Genomic DNA, 19,809 nt, shown 5'->3' with positions numbered 1-19,809 from the left:
CCTGGTTCCCCACCGTTGCGGTTCGTCTTCTCCGGCTCCGGGCTCCGGCTGCGCAGGTAAACACCATCCTCACTCCTCTCGTTCCTCTTCTTCTTCCGTTCTTCGACACCTCACAGATCCGCCTCCCTCACTTTCTTCTCTTTTATCGTGTAGGTCTCCTACAGGGGCCGCGCGTCGTTGAGGAACGGAGCCGCCGAGGCGACGACATCAACGGTGGAGGGCTCGAGGGTGTGTTCTGGTTCCGGGTGTGCTCGAGGATGGACGACGACTATCCAACCTGCCTCAATGATGAGTTGCGGTTGATGGGGGAGACCGGAGATGATGATTCTGATTTGGAGGCGGATCGGCGGGCGCTGCTCGGTGGTGCCGTCCCCGATGCTCAGCCAGGTCCTGGAGATTCTCCAGCACCTGCTGCTGCTGGCTCTGGTGCTGGTCCGGGCTCGGAGAGTACGGGCAGCAAGAGGACTCGTTCTTGCACCTCTAAGGTGTGGGATGACTTTGAGCCTCTGTACGAGGTAAAGAATAACAAGAGGGTAAGAACTGGTGCTAAGTGCCTACATTGCAAGAAAATTTATTCTGGTAAGTCTGCTAGTGGTACTGGACACTTGCATAGGCACCTTCCAAAGTGCCCAGTCTTGCTAGGTGCTTCACGTATGGCTCAGTCCCAACTCAAGTACAATCCTGATGGCTCTCTCCATATGTGGGAGTACAATCCTGATGTTGCTCGTATCCAATTGTGCAGATTGATTGCTAGACTAGACCTTCCTTTATGCTTTGGTGAGTCTGATGCATTTGAGGAGTATATTAATATTGCTCATAATCCTAGATTCAGTTGTGTGTCTAGGCAAACCACCACCAGAGATTTTGTTAAGTATTTTGATGAGCGTCGTACTAAACTCCTGGCTTCTTTGCAATCTGTTTCCTCTGTTGCTCTTACATCTGACATATGGTCTGGTAATGCTAAGGAAGATTACCTTAGTGTGGTTGCTCATTATGTGAATGCTGATTGGCAACTAGAGAAGAGGATCTTAGGCCTTCGTTTAATTGATGTTTCTCATAATGCTGATAATATTGCTGAGCGCATTACAGCTGTTGCTACTGATTATGGTTTAAATGATAAGATATTTTCTATCACACTGGATAATGCATCGGCAAATACTGCCGCCATTGGTAAGCTTCATCCTTCACTGACTGGTTACATGGGTAGACTTTTTTTTCATCAGCGTTGTGCTTGTCACATCATTAATCTTATTGTTAAGGCTGGCCTTGATGTTTTCAAGCCTATGCTTAGTTCATTTAGAACTGCAATTTCATTCCTGAATTGTTCTAACCAACGTATTGCGGCATACAAGTCATATTGCATTGCTGTTGGTGTCCGTCCTCGTAAGTTTGCTTTGGACATGGATGTTAGATGGAATTCAACTTATCTCATGTTGAAGCATCTATTGCCCCATAAGACCACATTCCATCAGTTCATAACCACTCAATATGGTTTGGTTGAAGGTCAAACAATTCTGACAGAATTACACTGGTATATTGCTGAAAAGATTCTGATATTTCTTGAACAATTCTATGATTCTACTGTTATTCTGTCTGGTGTTTACTATCCTACTGCTCCATTAATCTTGCATCATATTCTTGAGATAGCTGGGCACCTTAATTTCTATGCTGATGATGCTGATCTGAAACATGTTGTTGCACCCATGAAGTCTAAGTTCTTATCTTATTGGGCTGATATACCTATGCTTTATGCCTTTGCTTTTATATTAGATCCTAGAGCTAAGATTACTGGTTTTAGCAATGTGCTTCAGCTGATGTCTCAGCTAACTGGTAAGGATTATTCTAGTTACTTAACTGATGTAAGAGCTGAATTGTCTACAATCTTTGGCAAATATGAAGCTAAGTATGGTTCTGTGAGGATGCAGAGGGCCACTCAGCCAGGCCCTGCAGGTAAGAAGAAGACTGCTTGGGGTAACATCTTTGGTTCCCAGGCTGCTTCATCTACTTATTCTGCTGCTAGCCTTGGTGCTGGCTTGGGTTCTACTTCTGTTTCCTCCTCCCTGTCTAGGAGACAATCTGCTAGTGCTTTGTTGCAAGCTGCTCAAACTGGTGCCTCTCTTGCTGCTGCTTCTGAACTGTCTGCTTACCTAGACAGTGACACTATCAATCAATATGATGATGACTTCAACATATTGACCTGGTGGCATGAGCATAAGTTATCATATCCTGTTCTATCTATCTTAGCTAGGGATGTTATGACTGTGCCTGTCTCTACTATATCTTCAGAATCTGCATTTAGTACCACTGGCAGGATCATTGAGGAGCGGTGACGTCGTCTGACCCCTGAGATGGTGGAGATCTTGGCTTTGATCAAGGATTGGGAGCAAGGAGATGCAAGACTGCAGCATACCGTCGACGATACCGAACTTGAAGAGTCATTTGAGGATTTGTATCTTGATGAGTAAGTTTTCTACTCTCATTTACTTCTAATCAGTATACTTGTGTTAGTTGTTACTTGAAGATCTCTAATCCTCCTATCATTTTTTGCAGAAGCTAGATGCCTGCTGCCCTGTTGGTGCTCTGTCAGTGTTCAGGAGCAAGTTAGAACTCAGAAGTGAGAAGCCTTGTGCAGTTGTGCTGTTGTGCTTGTGTAGATCTTGTGACTTGTGAGTTGTGAGTTGTCAGTTGAGTTGTGAACTTGTGTGATTGTGTATAGTGTATCTGAACAATGAACTTATGAGCTGGCTGTACTCTTTTTTCCTTTGTAGGGTTTTCTCATGAGGTGTGAGTTTTTACCTACAAAGATTTTTAATGAGGCAGCAATACAAACAGCTCAAAATAATATTCATATTTGTTTGTGTTATTGTGATTGTGAATCTGTGTGAATCTTGGTGAATTTGTGAATCAGTTGAATCTATGAATATATTGAAAGTAAGTTTCTGTGAATATGTTGAAAATGTGAAAATGTCTTCCTTTGATAAATTAGATTCTGGTGAGGGGTTTTTATTAAAACGTTACACGGGCTGGCACGGGCACGGTGAGGCTGTTAAGGCCCGCCAGGCCAGCGGGCCGGCACGGCCTGCGTAAGAAGTTAGCAGGCCGGACCTGGGCCGCTCTTTCGGCACGCGGGCCGGCCCGGCCTGGCACGACAGATAGGCGGGCCTAAACAGGCCGGGCCTATTCGTACCCGTGCCAGGCCGGGTCGGGCCGCCCGTTTGGCTATCTATAGTACTATGCAAAACAAACACGAGTTGTTCTTGTTCATGCCATGTTCTCTTGCAACAGGGACTGACCGTCTGACCCTCAAGTCCAAAGCATTAGCATGCCATTCATCTGCTAGCAGCGCACGCGCGCCAACTAAGTAAATTGCAATATATACGAGGGGCTGGCGATGTAAAGTTTAGATACCACCTACCAGTCCCGTCTACAATGAGCAAACACGATCGCCAACTATACATATATACTTTGAGGCACATCACTACATTGCTAATCACACCTACGTTACACAAGCACATAAGACCTAGGTAAGGCATATAACTCCTCCGAATCTCATATATATTATTATGCATCTAAATATAAATATGTATTAGAAAAGCTAAAACAACGGAGGAGTACAACGCTACTCGAAAGATCTGAAACAAGCAGCCATCTACGTCATCAAGTAGTCACGCTATCATGGTGCTCTCTCTCTCTCTCTCTCTCTCTTTAATTTCCTTTTTTGGCTTAGCATCCATGTCTGGCAAAGGTTAGGCACAAGAGCGAAGCTACTGCTCTTCCGCGGAGAAGTTGGGCTCTGCTGGCTTCTGCAGCATTCTCGCAGGCACTCGTTCCTGCAGCCGGGCCTTGCGTGTGGCGTTCCTCCTCAAGATCCGTACCATATTTCCAGCGAAACGCGAAGCATACAGTGCTGCCATGAAGCTGAGAGAGGTGGACCCTTCAGTCGCAATCGCAAACTTCAACCTCTTCTCCTTCTCGCGCAAAGAGTCTTCAATCTTCTTCCTGCAGTACCGGTGCCAGGCTGCTTGGATGAAACAGGCAGCCCAGGTTCTCCACTGCTGCGAGTAGAACCTGAAAGTGTGCTGGAGCTGCTTGCTGTGGAGTCGTCGGAATTGGATGGCCACAAACCTCAAGTCTTCAGCCCTCAAAGCAAAAGCTTCGACTTCAGACATTGTCTTCACTGTCCTTGTTGAGCTGGGGAGGCTTGATGTTGATGTGGGATCAAGAGCCCAGGTGAGGAGCTCCTCACCGCAGAAATCCCCACCTTCTAGAACATCGGAGTTAAAGAAGCCAGTTCTTCCACCATTTGTCGTCATGCTCATTAGATTTCCTCGCATGATGAAGAGCATTTCAGTAACCGGATCCCCTTCACGAATGATGCAGCTACCTTCTGTGTATAGAATGGGCTTTAGGCAATCACACATGGCATCCAAGAGCTGATCGTCCATATTTTCAAACATTGGAACCTGGAAACAATGAACACAGCAAGGTAAAACATTTCAGGATGACCATAGGATGGAAGATCAATCCATGCATCAAGACACAAATAAAGAAGTTTGTTGGGGTAAATTCAAGGGCCCCTATGGAAAATTAGTGCCCAAAAGGAGTCTTGCTGGGACCATGATGTGCTATGGTGCTTGTTGACTTTAACAGGTTGTGTAAAGTCCACAGCACTGAGTATTCAGATTACAAAGAAAGGAACAAAAATTAGATTATGGCACCATATCAGATTGTTCTTTTGCCTGGAAAACATTAGGAACGAATAAAAGATGGATCATGGCATTGTATCTGATTGGCCCTTTGCCTGGAAACATCAGCACTAGCAAAAAGGGGCAATTTTACAAATCTAAAGCAGACTATGGATTCTTATAAAACTGGCTCAGCCTCAGGGTTGAGTAAAATACACGGGCGGTCCCTGAACTTGTCATCGGGTGTCGTCTAGGTCCCTAAACTCTCAAAATGCAATTTTCACGTCATGAACTTGTCTCAAGATGCCATCCAGGTCCCTAAACTCTTAAAACACATTTTCAGATCCCCCAACTTGTCTCGGGGTGTCATCCGAGTCCTTAAACTCTCAAAGTGCATTTTAAGAGCACCAAGCAATACATGCGTGATCACTAGCATAAGGTGGTTGTGAAGGCAACGAGCGAGGAGGAAGCATTGCCATCAGCGACATGTAACAAGTTTTAAGATTTGAAAATGTATTTTGAGAGTTTAGGGACCCTGATGAAATCCGAGGACAAGTTTGGGGGTCTAAATATGCACTTTGAGAGTTTATGGTCCTAGATGACACCTTGAGACAAGTTTGGGGACCTGAAAAAGCATTTTGAGAGTTTAGGAACCCAGATGACACAAGACAAGTTTAGGGACCGCCAATGTATTTTACTCATAGATGATTTACTAATAGGTGATAGTCAGCAGGTTACTCTGGGAAAAAACATGTGAGAACATACCCTCATGAGAAGTGATAAACAAAGATGTCGTTTTATATCCCTCCTAAGATCTTTGGGGAGATTCACAAGGAGTTGCTCTTCATCAACACCGCTTGTTTCTTGCCATCTGTACTGTTCATAACGCCGTATTCTTTCCTTGAGGTTCTCAGGAAGATGTCGATATGACATCCACTGATCCGTGTCACGGCTTTTCACTCTCATTTCTTCTATTCTCAGAGAGGCTGATTGCAAATAGGTCTGTTGTAAGAGGGGGAGGGAATAGTTAGAGCATTGTCAAAGATCAGAAAAAAAAACATTAATTGTGAACCAAGACTCTGAATAGGGATCTTTCATTTAAATTCCTTCTTGCAAGATCCAAGAAATTAACCTATTCCGATTGGTGTTTTGGAAATGTGAACTGTTTTTCTGTAAATAGTATTGCTGGTTTGAGCCTTAGAAAGGTTTGTCGGCCAAAGCCAGTAGCGAACCAGTTTCCAACCTGGATTTTGCTGGTATTTAGCTTCACAATGGTGAGCCGGGACAACTGGCATGAGGCATCACAAGGTCCCATGACTTCAAACATGTACAGAGGGGTTTCTCACTAGTGGAACATGATGATGGGTTCAGTTTTCTAAAAATCAACCAACCCAGTTTCTCAGTCGTGTAATTTAATCATATATATTCTATATTTTTCATGGGATATGCCTTTGGCATCAGTCTAGCATTCAAACACACTCCAATTAACTATGTATCTAATAGAGTCGTAACACCATGCATACTTACTTCAACTAAAATAAACAAAATGAAAGTTCTTAGCTATCAGTGTTAGATGCGTTTACCTGCATATTACCAATAAGCAGTGCAAACAAAACTAAACCTGATATTGAGACAAAAACAGCAAATATATTCTCCCATGCATAAGTGCTTGTTTTCAGGTTTTGGCCAAGAGAACTGCATTGAACAAAGCAAGGTATAAAATAAGTGTCGGGCTATCCATATATTAGTTTAAAATACAAATAGAGTACTCATACAAATATATCTAAAGTTTTTGTCTTTTGGACACACCTAAGATTTTGCAGGCCCCACCAAACACAGAAGAACAATTTTACAAAGAAACTTCTTGATTGTGTTATATTTTCTATAGCTGGTGCATAAATCCCGAAGAATGGATCTGGAAGACTGTTTGGTGGACTTAATGAGCAAACAGTCTTTAAAAAAGCATTTTTCTCATTATTATTGACAGCCCCACAGTATATATATTTAGCATCACATGTTGCATTATTTCTACACTCCTGTCTCCAGCAGGATTCTTGGCGTTGAATAGAAAGCAAGTACCAAATTGCTCCAAGGACCTGCAACAGTTGAAAAATTGCTTTCAAATTACATTGAAGTTCTGTTACAATGCATACAGCCATGTTTTAGAATACTTGGAGGAACTACAAATATTATAACAACTTTGCAAAAATGCTTCAGATTTTAAGCCAATTTATAGGCCACCACAACATGTCATCCTGGGTTCGGCGTCCAACCTCACGTATCTCCTTGGTTCTTTCTATACAACAAGGGTGGTATGCAAGGCTGAGCAGTGAAAACCCAGGATGTGTGTTTCAATATCCACCATGCCACCAGCATTACCAAGGAACCCACTTCTCCATCAAATTATCGATTGGATTACGAATCAGCTACAAATAAAAAGGCAAGCCAATTGGTGATGCTTAATACAGTGCCCCTTATGGCTCTGTTGGAGTTTTTTTTTAAACCATGCAATTCCAATTCTATTACTCACTCTGTGTTTTTAAATATATGACATTTTGGACAAGCTAATTAGTTCAAAAAACATCGCATATTTAAAATCATAGGGAGTACACAAAATGGATGCTGATAACTCTCTCAGTCACTTCTGCTGATTTAATCAATGCAATGTTCAATATATAGTTCGGATGGTTTAACATAAGTAGGGGTCTGCAAGGAAAATTATATGGTGCATGGCTTATATGTAAATTTTGAGAGTGTAAACATGGTGTTTAGGGTTTAGAACAATTTAACATATGGGATACCAATATGTACAAATCAAAAGATTGGCTGATGGCAGAATTGGATCTAAAGAAAAAAAACAGGAAAGAATTGCTGTACAACTGACGTGTGACTCAACAAAGTACCGCAACTAAATGCATGCAAAAATCATGATACTGCTTTTCTCCTTCTTTTCCCCTTTTGGTGGTAGCTCATGTTGGGTTTCAGCAATTCACCTCTAGCCTAACCCAACTTGCTTGGGACTAAAAGGTTTTCTTGTTGTTGTTTTAGTAATAGTACATGAAACCAAAATTTCACAGTTTTTAGCCTATTCAAATTTTGCAGTACATGAAGTGGCTCACGATTTCATTAATGGAATTAAATTTACTGCATAAAAATGACGACTGAAATTAGTTAACATTCAGACTTCACAAATACAACACTTACATGACTGGCAAGCATGTAAAGTAAAAGATTGAAAGCAGCACCAGCCCGTGCTGTCTCTGTAATAACCCCAGCAGATCTTGTGATTTGTTGATATAGCGGTCTTATTCGGATTAGTCGAGGCACATATTGGCATATAATTATAATCATCAAGACGTTTTTGGCTTTCATAACCTCTGCGTCTGGAAGTTTAGGTAGCACAACCAAAATAATCACCTGGTAACAAAACTATCATGATTACAATCTTAACTATAGAACAACAAACAAATACGGATAGGCCTTAACTTAATGCACTATCTGGAAACCTAAAGTGCAGAAGAATCATCAAATAAAAAGATAATATTTTAGGTAGCACAACCAAAATAATCACCTGGTAACAAAACTATCAAGATTACAATCTTAACTATACAACAAGAAACAAATATGGACAAGCCTTAACTTAATGCACTATCTGAAAACCTAAAGTACAGAAGAATCATCAAATAAATAGATAATATTTTTTCTCTGAATTTATCAAAACTATCAAGTTTCTGATATGTGGATTTGAATGTAACTCTATCACCTTTAACAGGCAAACAGATTCTACTTCTACACAATTCTTAGGAAGAGACTATTAAAGGGCATTGACGACAACAATTTGTTTCAATTATATTGACACACCGTCATAATTTCCTGTAAAAAATATATAGTAACATAACTGTGAGAGCACTTCCTATGATGCTATCAAATATTTCAGTAAAGAGCTTAACCAAAGTATATTGCACAGAGTATTTACTATGATACTATCAAAATGTTTCTGTAGACAAAGTGTACACGACTTACCTGCGGGATGGGTAGAATAGCGAAGACATCAATAAAAAAGTATGTTGATATGTATCGCTTCATTATTGCATATCTATCTTTGATTAAGACACCCCGCCCAAAAGTCGTAGGAGATGACGCAATAAAGCCTGTTCGGAACTGAAATATGATATGGAGTATGTAGAAAATATCTGTGAAAAAACGCAGGACACTTGCTGCCTTTTCCAACTTTCTATCCAAGTACCAGCAAGGTTTTTCATCATTGATAATTGGGATATACAAGAACAATGGGTCCACTGAAACTGCAAGTATACATGATATCACAAATATCCTGTTCCATTTTTGCAGAAACGGCCCTTGGGGATGAAGAGTTCCTGTTGCAGACTTTGTTTTTCTACATGGAACAACTATGTTCTCTGAGCTAACAGATTGCTCTGATCTCCAGTCCTGAAACCTGTACATAGAATAAATCAAAAAAATCAGAACAATTGCTATATAGGACAATTTCCCCAATCACCACTGAGCTGGTCTTCATTCTTTACTTAAAACCATAACTGATCTGTGTGCATTTCATTTTCATTAACCAGGTTACCAAAGGCCTAAGATTCAGTTCTTATCTCATTGGTTCAGTTGGGCCTCATCCGTTTAATCCGATACTGGCATAACAATCCAATGAACATGCTAGTGTGGTGTTGCACGCTATGCTTATTTAAAGCCTCATGCAATACATGCATTGAAGCCTCATGCAATACATGCATTGCCATTGCAGTTTATAAGACTTAATGGAGGATGCCAAAAATGAAGCTCAAATGAAATGGGCTCAATTGATGAATTTGGAAGAATAAGGAATATAAAGTTTAGAATGCGGTACTACTGCAGAGAGTAGGGCTAAACAGCATAGCATGAGTAGTGGAGAAGGGTACTAGAAGAGGGAAATAAACTACATAGTTGAATGATAAAACTTTAGACGTGAGAGATTTTTTCATCATTCTAGTTTAATTGACAAGTGAAGGGCAGATCTGTCGCAGTGGTAGAAACTCTCCACTTCTGGCCTGGAGGTCATGGGTTCGAACCAGCCTCTTTGCTTGTGTGGGAGTTTTTGCACTGGGCACGCCCTCATTTAATTGACAAATGTGATATAATGCAGGCATTTTTTATAGGAATAACTTGACTTGGCCCCCTCAGAAACAGGCTCTAACTTATCTATACATATGTAGGGAAATAAATCATTTTACTATAACTTCCAACCAATACTGCAATTGTGGCCCCAAAATGGAACAACACTACAGCAACATGCCATAGCAGGACCCAGCTGAAGTTTTTTTTTTCTCGAACAACGCAGGAGAACTGCACGTCATTTCATTAAGGTAGAAAAGAATACACGAGTCAGGAGAGACCCAACACGAGCACCAGGACACCACACTCACACCCCACACAAAACCCCCAGATTACAACCTCGCCACAGAAAAACAAAGAAAATGACCAACACCCTCCAGAGCTTTAAGCTCCTGGAGCTAACGACCTGAGCACAAGCTCTTGGAGCTTTGAGGCTCCCGCCAAGCACCAGAGGCCTCCTTCCGTGTTAACAGACCTGAGCACCTCCTGAATGTTGGGCCTCACATTATCAAACACACAAGCATTACAATGCTTCCACACCTCCCAGGCCACCAAAATTATCAGGGAATTGAGGCCATTACGCACATCCTTTGGGACAGCAGCAATCGACTTCCTCCACCAGCCTGGGAAACGAGTCGCAGAAGGTTCTGGCATCAACTGCAGCAGGCCTAACTGCTGGAAGATCAGTGCCCACACCTGGTGTGAGAAAGAAAACACAGCCCACCAACAGGTGATGTATGGTTTCCTCATCCTGATCACAAAAGGTGCAGGTCTCAGGATGAGCGAGCCCCCTCTTAGCCAACTGATCAGCCATCCACAATTGATTCATGTGGAAAATGGGATCCATAGGTGAAATGTTATTCTTAGAAAGTGGCATCGAAATTCTTGTAATAGCATTTAGATTCAGAGGGGGCACGTTCAGTTCGAAATGGAGAGAATGATCAAATGTGATCTTTAGAAGCTCAAATTTGAAACTTCTCTTGTAATACCTCTACTTTCAGAAAGTTCGACACAGTTCCTCAACATTAAAATTTAAAAACCACGAAACCTCTCTGATGCTTTTGCTGGACGGAAAATAATATTGGCTCTATGCAGGTTGCTGACACAGATATACATGACATACAATTTTGTTCTTCAAAGGGATGCGCCTTACTAACGCCGATATCCATGACTATGCGGCTTGCACGAACATGTATATACATGGACATATGCACCCGTGCTTGCTTTTGCATTCTGGTTATTGGAGTTCAATTGCCGCACTGTCATGAGCCATGGCAAAAAATTAAAGTTCAAGAGATATGGATAGAGCAATTTGGAGGAAGAGGGCTCAGGTTATGGAGTCAGATGCAAACATTGGCACAAAGTGCATATGTTTGTGGCTGTTTTCTGCCATCTTGAAGAAGGGACTTGGATTCTTTGCCTGTGTTGCTTACCATTCAGTCCACATCTGATGGCCCAAGTGGGCATTTGCTCGATCTAATTCAAATGTTCGCTTGCACTAGATATGTTTCCTCTTTTTTTTTTGAAACGTAGATATGTTTCCTCACTTAGGATAATATCACACTCTTCACATGCTTTTGTGTTGCTAGCATGCTATAAATGCAAAACACTTCGACGAAGTACCCAGTAATCTAGAAACTATCCCAAGCAGCAGGGGATGGAGATACTAACCTCACATATCTGTCCTCTTTTCCCATCATCATTTTCTTATAATTTTAGCTGCTAGCAGGATTAGATCTATCCTCCAGGCCTGGTATTCACATGCATCAAGCTCCCTGAAGATTATAATCACAACTGAGTAAGAGCACCAACACTAGCATAGTGGAATGTGCAAAACAACAAGAAGAAGAGCTGCCACCTTTAAGTATTCTCAGTGATTAGGATAATCAACAAAGCTAAGTTATGCCACAACAACCAACTGGGATCTGATATTGGAGAAAATAACACACTGATCAGAAACTGGAATGCCTACTGGATACTGAGTGCTTAGATATTTCCGGGCAAGGATTAAATGATAACAGTGATAGCAAAGTTAAGGGCAACAAACAAAACAACCGTTCGTACCTATATCATCCAATTATAGAACTAGATTATTCCGTTTATATTAATCTATGTAATTGCTTCCAAAGATAGCCTGAGAGCAGCCTGCCGCCCCAACGGCCTCAATTTGTTAGGAAAAAAAATCACTCAAACCTCCACAAACAAGCAACCATAGGCTACCAGCAGAAGCTCCAACCAGACAACAGATCAAAATTCTCGAGAGTTAAGCAAGCAAATCATCGCACTGTACGGGCAGACGGCTGTCCGTCCCCGCAGCGAAACCCAAGCGCTAGCTAACCAACCCACCAACTGCTTCCCAAAACCACCACAACCGCAACTAAATCACCGTAAACCAAGCCAATTCGAACCACAGAATCGAACGCACCGCCTTATCGCTAAGGAGGTTGATTACCTAGGGTTTCGACTTGGGGGCGCGGGCGCCTCCTTTCCCCTTCGACGCGGGGCGCGGTAGGCGGGCGGAGTTGGGGCGGGAGCAAATGCGATGAAGCTTCCCGCTGACGTGGTCTTCGCCGCATGATGGTGGTGGTGGCGGCCTGGCGGGGGAAGGGAAGGACACGAGTGGGAAAGAGAGGCGAGGGCGTGTGGTCGCGTGGACTCCACCACAGCAGTCAGCAGAAGTGCAGGACGGCACGACCCGGCAACGGTCTTCGCTGGCTTATCCAAATTCTTTTTTGAAAGATCGCTTATCCAAATTCCAACCCAAACACTCGACACCACGCTGAACGGCTGAAGCCGAGCTCCCTAGCCGGCTTGGCTAGCTGAGGCTGAGCTCCCAATCCCCTCCCCGCTGCTCCAGCCTCCATGGCCGCCATGCCCCTCCCCGTCACCTCCCCGCCTCCCCCACCGCATCCGCCCCACCCGCCCACCGCCGCCACCATCCGCTCCCTCACCGCCGCCGGAGACCACGCCGCCGCCCTCCGCGCGCTCTCCTCCCTGACAGCAGCGGCGTCCCCATCCGCGCCGCTCGACCGCTTCGCGCTCCCGCCCGCCGCCAAGTCCGCCGCCGCGCTCCGCTCCCTCCCGGCCGTCCGCTCCATCCACGGCGCCGCGCTGCGCCGCGGCCTCCTCGATGGGCCCACCCCGGCCGTCGCCAACGCGCTCCTCACCGCCCACGCCCGGTGCGGCGACCTCCCCGCCGCGCTCGCGCTCTTCGCCGCGATGCCCGACCGCGACGCCGTCACATTCAACTCCCTCATCGCCGCGCTCTGCCTCTTCCGCCGCTGGCTCCCGGCCCTCGGCGCGCTCCGCGACATGGTCCTGGAGGGCCACCCGCTCACCTCGTTCACGCTTGTCAGCGTCCTCGCCGCGTGCTCCCACCTCGCCGAGGACCCGCGCCTCGGCCGCGAGGCGCACGCGTTCGCTCTCAAGAACGGCTTCCTGGACGGCGACGAACGGTTCGCGTTCAACGCGCTGCTCTCCATGTACGCGCGCCTCGGCCTGGTCGACGACGCGCAGCGGCTCTTCGGCTCCGTCGGCGCCGCCGACGCGCCGGGCGGCGGCCTCGTCACGTGGAACACCATGGTCAGCCTTCTGGTTCAGAGCGGCCGCTTTGACGAGGCCGTCGAGGTGCTCTACGACATGGTCGCCCGCGGCGTGCGCCCCGACGGCGTCACGTTCGCGAGCGCGCTCCCGGCGTGCTCGCAGCTGGAGATGCTCTCCCTCGGCAGGGAGATGCATGCCTACGTCCTCAAAGACGCCGACCTCGCCGCCAACTCGTTCGTCGCCAGCGCGCTCGTGGACATGTACGCGAGCCACGAGCGGGTGGACGCGGCCAGGCGGGTGTTCGACATGGTCCCTGGCGTCGACCGCCAGCTCGGGCTGTGGAACGCCATGATCTGCGGGTACGCGCAGGACGGCATGGACGAGGACGCGCTGGAGCTCTTCGCCCGGATGGAGGCCGATGCCGGGGTCGTGCCCAGCGAGACCACCATAGCGGGCGTGCTGCCTGCGTGCGCGCGCTCGGAGGCCTTCGCCGGCAAGGAGGCGGTGCACGGGTACGCCGTGAAGCGCGGCATAGCGGACAACCGGTTCGTGCAGAACGCGCTCATGGACATGTACGCGCGCCTCGGCGACATGGACGCCGCGCGGCGGATCTTCGCCGCGATCGAGCCCCGCGACGTGGTCTCCTGGAACACCCTCATCACCGGCTGTGTCGTGCAGGGCCACATCAGCGACGCGTTCCAGCTGGTCCGGGAGATGCAGCAGCAAGGGGGATGCACCGATGCAGCAACGGAAGACGGCATTGCCAGAGCGGACGAAGAGCCGGTGATGCCCAACAACATCACACTCATGACCCTGCTCCCTGGCTGCGCGATGCTCGCGGTGCCAGCAAGGGGGAAGGAGATCCACGGCTACGCGGTGCGCCACGCCCTGGACTCAGACGTCGCTGTTGGGAGCGCGCTGGTGGACATGTACGCCAAGTGCGGCTGCCTGGCGCTGTCGAGGGCTGTGTTCGAGCGGCTGCCGAGGAGGAATGTCATCACCTGGAACGTTCTCATCATGGCCTACGGCATGCACGGGCTCGGCGACGAGGCCATCGCTCTGTTCGACCAAATGGTGGCGAGCGACGAGGCCAAGCCGAATGAGGTCACCTTCATCGCCGCGCTAGCTGCCTGCAGCCACTCTGGCATGGTCGACCGCGGCCTGGAGCTGTTCCATAGCATGAAGAGGGACCACGGGGTCGAGCCAACGCCGGACCTTCACGCCTGCGCCGTCGACATTCTCGGTCGGGCGGGAAGGCTGGACGAGGCCTACAGCATCATCAGCTCAATGGAGCCAGGAGAGCAGCAGGTGTCCGCGTGGAGCAGCTTCCTCGGAGCGTGCCGACTCCACCGGAACGTCCAGCTCGGCGAGATCGCTGCCGAGCGGCTGTTCGAGCTCGAGCCCGACGAGGCGAGCCACTACGTGCTCCTGTGCAACATCTACTCCGCGGCCGGCCTATGGGAGAAGTCATCGGAGGTGAGGAGCCGGATGCGGCAGAGGGGCGTCAGCAAGGAACCCGGGTGCAGCTGGATCGAGCTCGACGGCGCGATCCACAGGTTCATGGCCGGCGAGTCCGCGCACCCGGAGAGCGCGGTGGTGCACGCGCACATGGACGCGCTCTGGGAGCGGATGCGGGGCCAGGGGTACGCGCCGGACACGTCGTGCGTGCTCCACGACATTGAGGAAGGCGAGAAGGCGGCGATCCTCCGGTACCACAGCGAGAAGCTCGCCATCGCCTTTGGGCTGCTGCGGACGCCGCCGGGCGCCACCATCAGGGTGGCCAAGAACCTGAGGGTGTGCAACGACTGCCACGAGGCCGCCAAGTTTATCTCCAAGATGGTCGGGAGGGAGATCGTGCTGAGGGATGTGAGGAGGTTCCACCATTTCGTGGACGGCGCCTGCTCTTGCGGGGATTACTGGTAGAGGAAATAGCATGTCGTTACAGTTACAGTGCCTACCAAATTGTTTAGTTCATACACACAGTAGTAAAAGATTGTTACAGGACTCTGAAGTCTCTCTGGCTATAAAGTTGTTTGGAGTGAACTGGCTAATCGTCATGGTCACCACCATTCTAGTAGAACCTACTGATCGGTCTGAAACTGGAACGCTTTACTGAGATACTGAGTGCTTAGGATTTTCCAAACAAAGGATTGGATGGACGGAAATATGGAATGATAATAGCGACAGATTGACAGTAAAGCTACGGGGAACAAAACTATCGCCCGTGTCCGTATCATCCAATTATAAAAATTGAACTAGACTGATCTGTGGATGGTTTAATGCTTCCAAAAATAACCCGAAAGCAGCGATACAAAACCCACAAGTTCACAACAACCGGAGAACGTATCAAAATCCTTGAGAGAAACGATAATGTAAATCAAGCAAAGGATCGTACTGAAAGTCTGAAACAGCGAATGCACTCCGTACGGTTATTTCTCCCCCGCGTCAGAAACCCAAGCGATTGAACTCAGCCTTGTTTTTATAACGAGGGCTAAACTTTAGCCCTGTCATATGGGATGTTCGGATGCTAATTAGAAGGACTAAACATGAGCTGATTACAAAACTAATAGAAGAATGGTTACTGTAGCACCACATTGTCAAATCATGGACTAATTAGGCTTAATAGATTCATCTCGCAATTTAGCCTAGAGGTTGTGCAATTAGTTTTGTAATTAGTCTATGTTTAATACTCCTAATTAGTGTCAAACATCCGATGTGACAGTTTAGCCCCTGTCTCCCAAACACCCCATCAGCGGCTTAGCGCGGAGCAGAACTGGGGGGCCATTGGTTGGCGAGCGCTCGTTGCTACAGGGTTTGCGACGACCGAAGTAATGTTCTTCGTCCCCCTTCCCTCTTTCTTCTTCATCTTCCTTCCCTCAAACAGCACAGCACTGGACGACCCCACCCTGCCGGCCTCCACCACCTGCCGCGGCCGGTGGCGACCTCGACGCTATGCCACTCCGCCCACCTCCCGCCGCCACCTCCTCCCCCACCCTTCCTAACCGCTGTTCTTTGTCGCCCCCGCCGCCGGCACTGCCCACCGGGGGTCCTCCACCAACCAGCCGGCGGCGCCATCGCCACCCGGCCTCACCGCCCGCAACCTGCAACCGCCGCCGGGCCTATCGCCGCCACCGACCTTCTCTTTAGCGCCGGACATCACAGCCCCCAATCCCCAACCCCCAAACCCTAAAGACCCTAATCCATCTCCAGTGATGGCCAGCGCCGCGAATCCATTTTTGCAGAGGGAGCGATAAGCGGCAGCGAGAAGGGCTCGAGGAGGATGATGACCTGTCGCGTCGCTTGGAGCCTAGGAGCAGATAAGGCCACCCCTTGGTGTTAAGGTCCATCGTGCCTTAGGCATAAAAAAGAGGATAGAAGAGGAAATATGGTTCAGTGAAGTGGCGCGGCACTATCCTCAGTCTGGGGGGACAATCTGATGAGCGAGTTCATAATCTGATGCGCGAGTTCATAACACATGGACAACAAACCATACCGATAGGTTGATAGTTTTCCATTGGTACGGCGTGTGATCACAGGAAAAATCGGTAGGTGGACCGACCTCACTCACAGGTCTGCAACCTGCTTCCGCACGACGACAATAAGGGTGGGGATGTCGGCCTCCTCTACCATAACCTTAGACCCTCTATGCTCGAAGGGGTCCCTGTCCCGCTATCAAAAGTCTCATAGAGGTGGCACTAGCACCGATTAAGGGGTGCGTGAGGCCCAGTGGGCAGGAAGGGAGGCAGTGAAGAAGGTAGGACACAAGCATCCATGCTTGTCAAGTATAAAATTGTAACACACGTTTTTACGTTACGTTCCTTGTTTTAAATATAAATAGTTTTAGTTTTGTCATGGTTAAATTTCTTTGACGACTCTGCCAAAATTTTAAAAATTACATCAACATCTAGAACGTCAAATTAGTTTCGTAAAATCCACCTACATTCTATTAGTATATTTATTTGGCGTTATCAAAGTTAGAAAAAAATTAACTAAAGACAAGACTAAAACGATATGTATTTAAAATGCAGGAAGTACTTTAAAACTAAAGTCAAACTAGAATAAGCTAAAACAATATGTCAAAAACAAATTGAAGACACAAAACATTAAAGTGAAACAATAAAAGAACGAAGTAATAATAAAGGAAATGACTTTGGGAAAAGGAAAGCAACTTCTCTCTAGCGCCGAACATCACAGCCCCAAATCCCCAACCCCAAACCCCAAACCCTAAAGACTCTAATCCGACTTCTCCTTCTCCAACACGAGAAGCTGGATCTTATCGCCGGTGATGGCCAGCACTGCGAATCCATTTTTGCAGAGGGAGCAATGAGCGGCGGCGAGAAGGGCTCGAGGAGGAAGATGACCCATCGCATCGCTTGGAGCCTGGGAGCAGATAAGGCCACCCCTTGGGGTCACTGTGTGTGGGCGCAACGGGTGTCACGTGTCTGTTCGTCGGTAGTGGCTAGTGACGCTCGAGCGCCCGCTAAGGAATCTGGCAGAACTGCATCAAACCGGCGAGGAAGAGAGGAGGGGAGCAAGAGATTGATCACCTGGTGTTTCAACTTGGAGGCGGCGAGGCGCGGGTGCCTCCGATCCTTTCCCCTTCAACGCGGAGCCAGGTGCGGGGACGCGGGTGAGATACTGGGGAAGGAAATGGGAGGAAGTGTCATGCTCTCGGGGTCTTCGGCGCATGATGGTGGTGTTCATGGGCTCGTGGCGGGGAAAGGATAGTGAAAGTAGAGGAGAAGGCGTGGACTCCACAGGGAAGCAGCTGGACCCTGGACGGCACGGCACGACTCAGGCAATGGTCTTCGCTGCCTTACGCATGGACCACGGCGGAGTGATTGATCTCGTCATGATGTCATGCAATACGCCGATTTACTTGTGTAGTCAAGCTTTTCTTTTGGGCGCTTGTTTTTATGGTAACAAGGTGTTTTATCTCCCCTTTAGCACTTTTTTTTAAAAAAAAATCATCTTTCCATCATATTGTCCGATTAGGGAGTCTAGTCCATGTTACGATAATAAACTTGACGGGATTCCTTAGCAAGGTTAGGGTGTTAAAGGTTTATAAGAAGTTAAAACTTAAAGTCCATTGTGCCTTACGCATAAAAAAGAGGATAGAAGAGGAAATATGGTGTGGCGAAGTGGCGCGGCGCTTCTTGCAATATTATCCTCAGTAGAAGGGGGGATAATCTGATGAGCTAGTTCATAACACGTGAACAATAAACCATACCGATAGGTTGATACCATTGGTATGACGTGTGGTCACAGGAAAAATCGGTAGGAGGACCGACCTCACTCACGGGTCTGCAACCTGCTTCCGCACGATGACAATAAGGGTGGGGATGTCGGCCTCCTCTACCATAGCGTCTGTGCTCGAAGACGTCACCGTCCTGCTATCAAAGTCTCGTAGAGGTGGCACGAGCAGGCCCAGTGGGCAGGAAGGGAGGCGGTGAAGAAGGTAGGGCACAACGTCCATGCTTGTTAAGTATAAAATTGTAACACACGTTTCTACGTTACCTTCCTTGTTTTAAATATAAATAGTTTAGTTTTGTCATAGTTAAATTTCTTCGACGACTCTACCAAAATTTTAAAAATTAAGGACATCAAATTAGTTTCGTAAAATCCACCTATATTCTATTAGTACATTTATTTGGCGTTATCAAAGTTAGAAAAAATTTAACTAAAGACAAGACTAAAATGATATGTATTTAAAATGCAGGAAGTACTTTAAAACTAAAGTCAAACTAGAATAAACTAAAACATTCTGTCAAAAACAAATTGAAGACACAAAACATTAAAGTGAAACAATAAAAGAACAAAGTAATAATAAAGGAAATGACTTTGGGAAAAGGAAAGCAACTCCCAGGCCCTTGTATTGAATGAGTTACAGCGTTTTCCTAAAATTCTGCCCTCGCTCGCTAACTACTGGCCGTGCTTTTAGGAATTGTGCATTTGTGCTAGGAAGCTGTCTCTTCAGCATAGTATTTTTAAAACTTTGTGCCGGAAAGCTGCCCTTTTAGGGAGGATTTTTTTTTTCAGTAAGGGCCTCTTTGAATCCATGGACTAAATTTTAGTCTTGCACTTTTAGCTCAAAATTTAGCTCTTGGGATCCAAACAGAAGGGCTAAAAGTGACAAATAGCTAAAATTTTGGAGCTAAATTTTAGCCCCCAAAGAGACTCTAAAAGGGGCTAAAAGTGCTCCTGGACACTCCATACCCCTCCCCTCGCACAGCACCCTAGGCACGCACCCCTCGCCCTCATCCGCACCTGCCCCTCGCCCTCACCCGCATCTCCCTCCTCCGCGCAGCCCGCCGCCAGCTCTCGCACACCCCTCGCGCCGCCCGCTCGCCAGATCTCCACCGCCTCCGCCCGTCTCGCCCGATTCCCCCGCCTCCGCTTCCTCTCACATCGCCACCGCTACCCCTCTCTCCTGAGTTCGTCCGCCGCCGCCCCTCTCGCCAGA

At 47.2% G+C, this 19,809-nt stretch overlaps 2 protein-coding genes across 6 annotated transcripts; one reads left to right on the top strand and one right to left on the bottom strand.

Moving 5' to 3' along the window:
* Positions 1-3,525: 3,525 nt before the first annotated feature.
* LOC117851451 (cyclic nucleotide-gated ion channel 1) lies at positions 3,526-18,101 on the bottom strand. Of its 5 annotated transcripts, none has more exons than XM_034733270.2 (9): positions 17,894-18,101; positions 11,662-11,728; positions 11,475-11,578; positions 8,709-9,141; positions 7,890-8,102; positions 6,495-6,781; positions 6,269-6,380; positions 5,451-5,687; positions 3,526-4,463 (listed from the first exon to the last, which is right to left on the bottom strand). In XM_034733270.2, the coding sequence occupies exons 3-9, from the start codon at positions 11,504-11,506 to the stop codon at positions 3,765-3,767; spliced, it is 2,013 nt and encodes a 670-aa protein (XP_034589161.1). In that variant the 5' UTR covers positions 11,507-11,578; positions 11,662-11,728; positions 17,894-18,101; the 3' UTR covers positions 3,526-3,764. The 5 variants fall into 5 exon arrangements, with proteins under 5 accessions (XP_034589161.1, XP_034589160.1, XP_034589162.1 ...); XM_034733269.2 differs by lacking the exon at positions 17,894-18,101 and adding an exon at positions 12,256-12,396; XM_034733271.2 differs by lacking the exon at positions 17,894-18,101 and adding an exon at positions 11,868-12,014.
* On the top strand, positions 12,529-15,397 carry LOC117851450 (pentatricopeptide repeat-containing protein At3g57430, chloroplastic). Its single transcript, XM_034733267.2, has one exon. It carries the CDS (start codon positions 12,666-12,668, stop codon positions 15,267-15,269), a length of 2,604 nt encoding a protein of 867 aa, XP_034589158.1. The 5' UTR covers positions 12,529-12,665; the 3' UTR covers positions 15,270-15,397.
* Positions 18,102-19,809: the final 1,708 nt, after the last annotated feature.

The sequence above is a fragment of the Setaria viridis genome, chromosome 4 (assembly GCF_005286985.2).
Source record: "Setaria viridis chromosome 4, Setaria_viridis_v4.0, whole genome shotgun sequence".
NCBI classification, from domain to species: domain Eukaryota; kingdom Viridiplantae; phylum Streptophyta; class Magnoliopsida; order Poales; family Poaceae; genus Setaria; species Setaria viridis.
The sequence above is the reverse complement of the archived record's forward strand: the minus strand, read 5'-3'. Positions and strand labels throughout refer to the sequence as shown.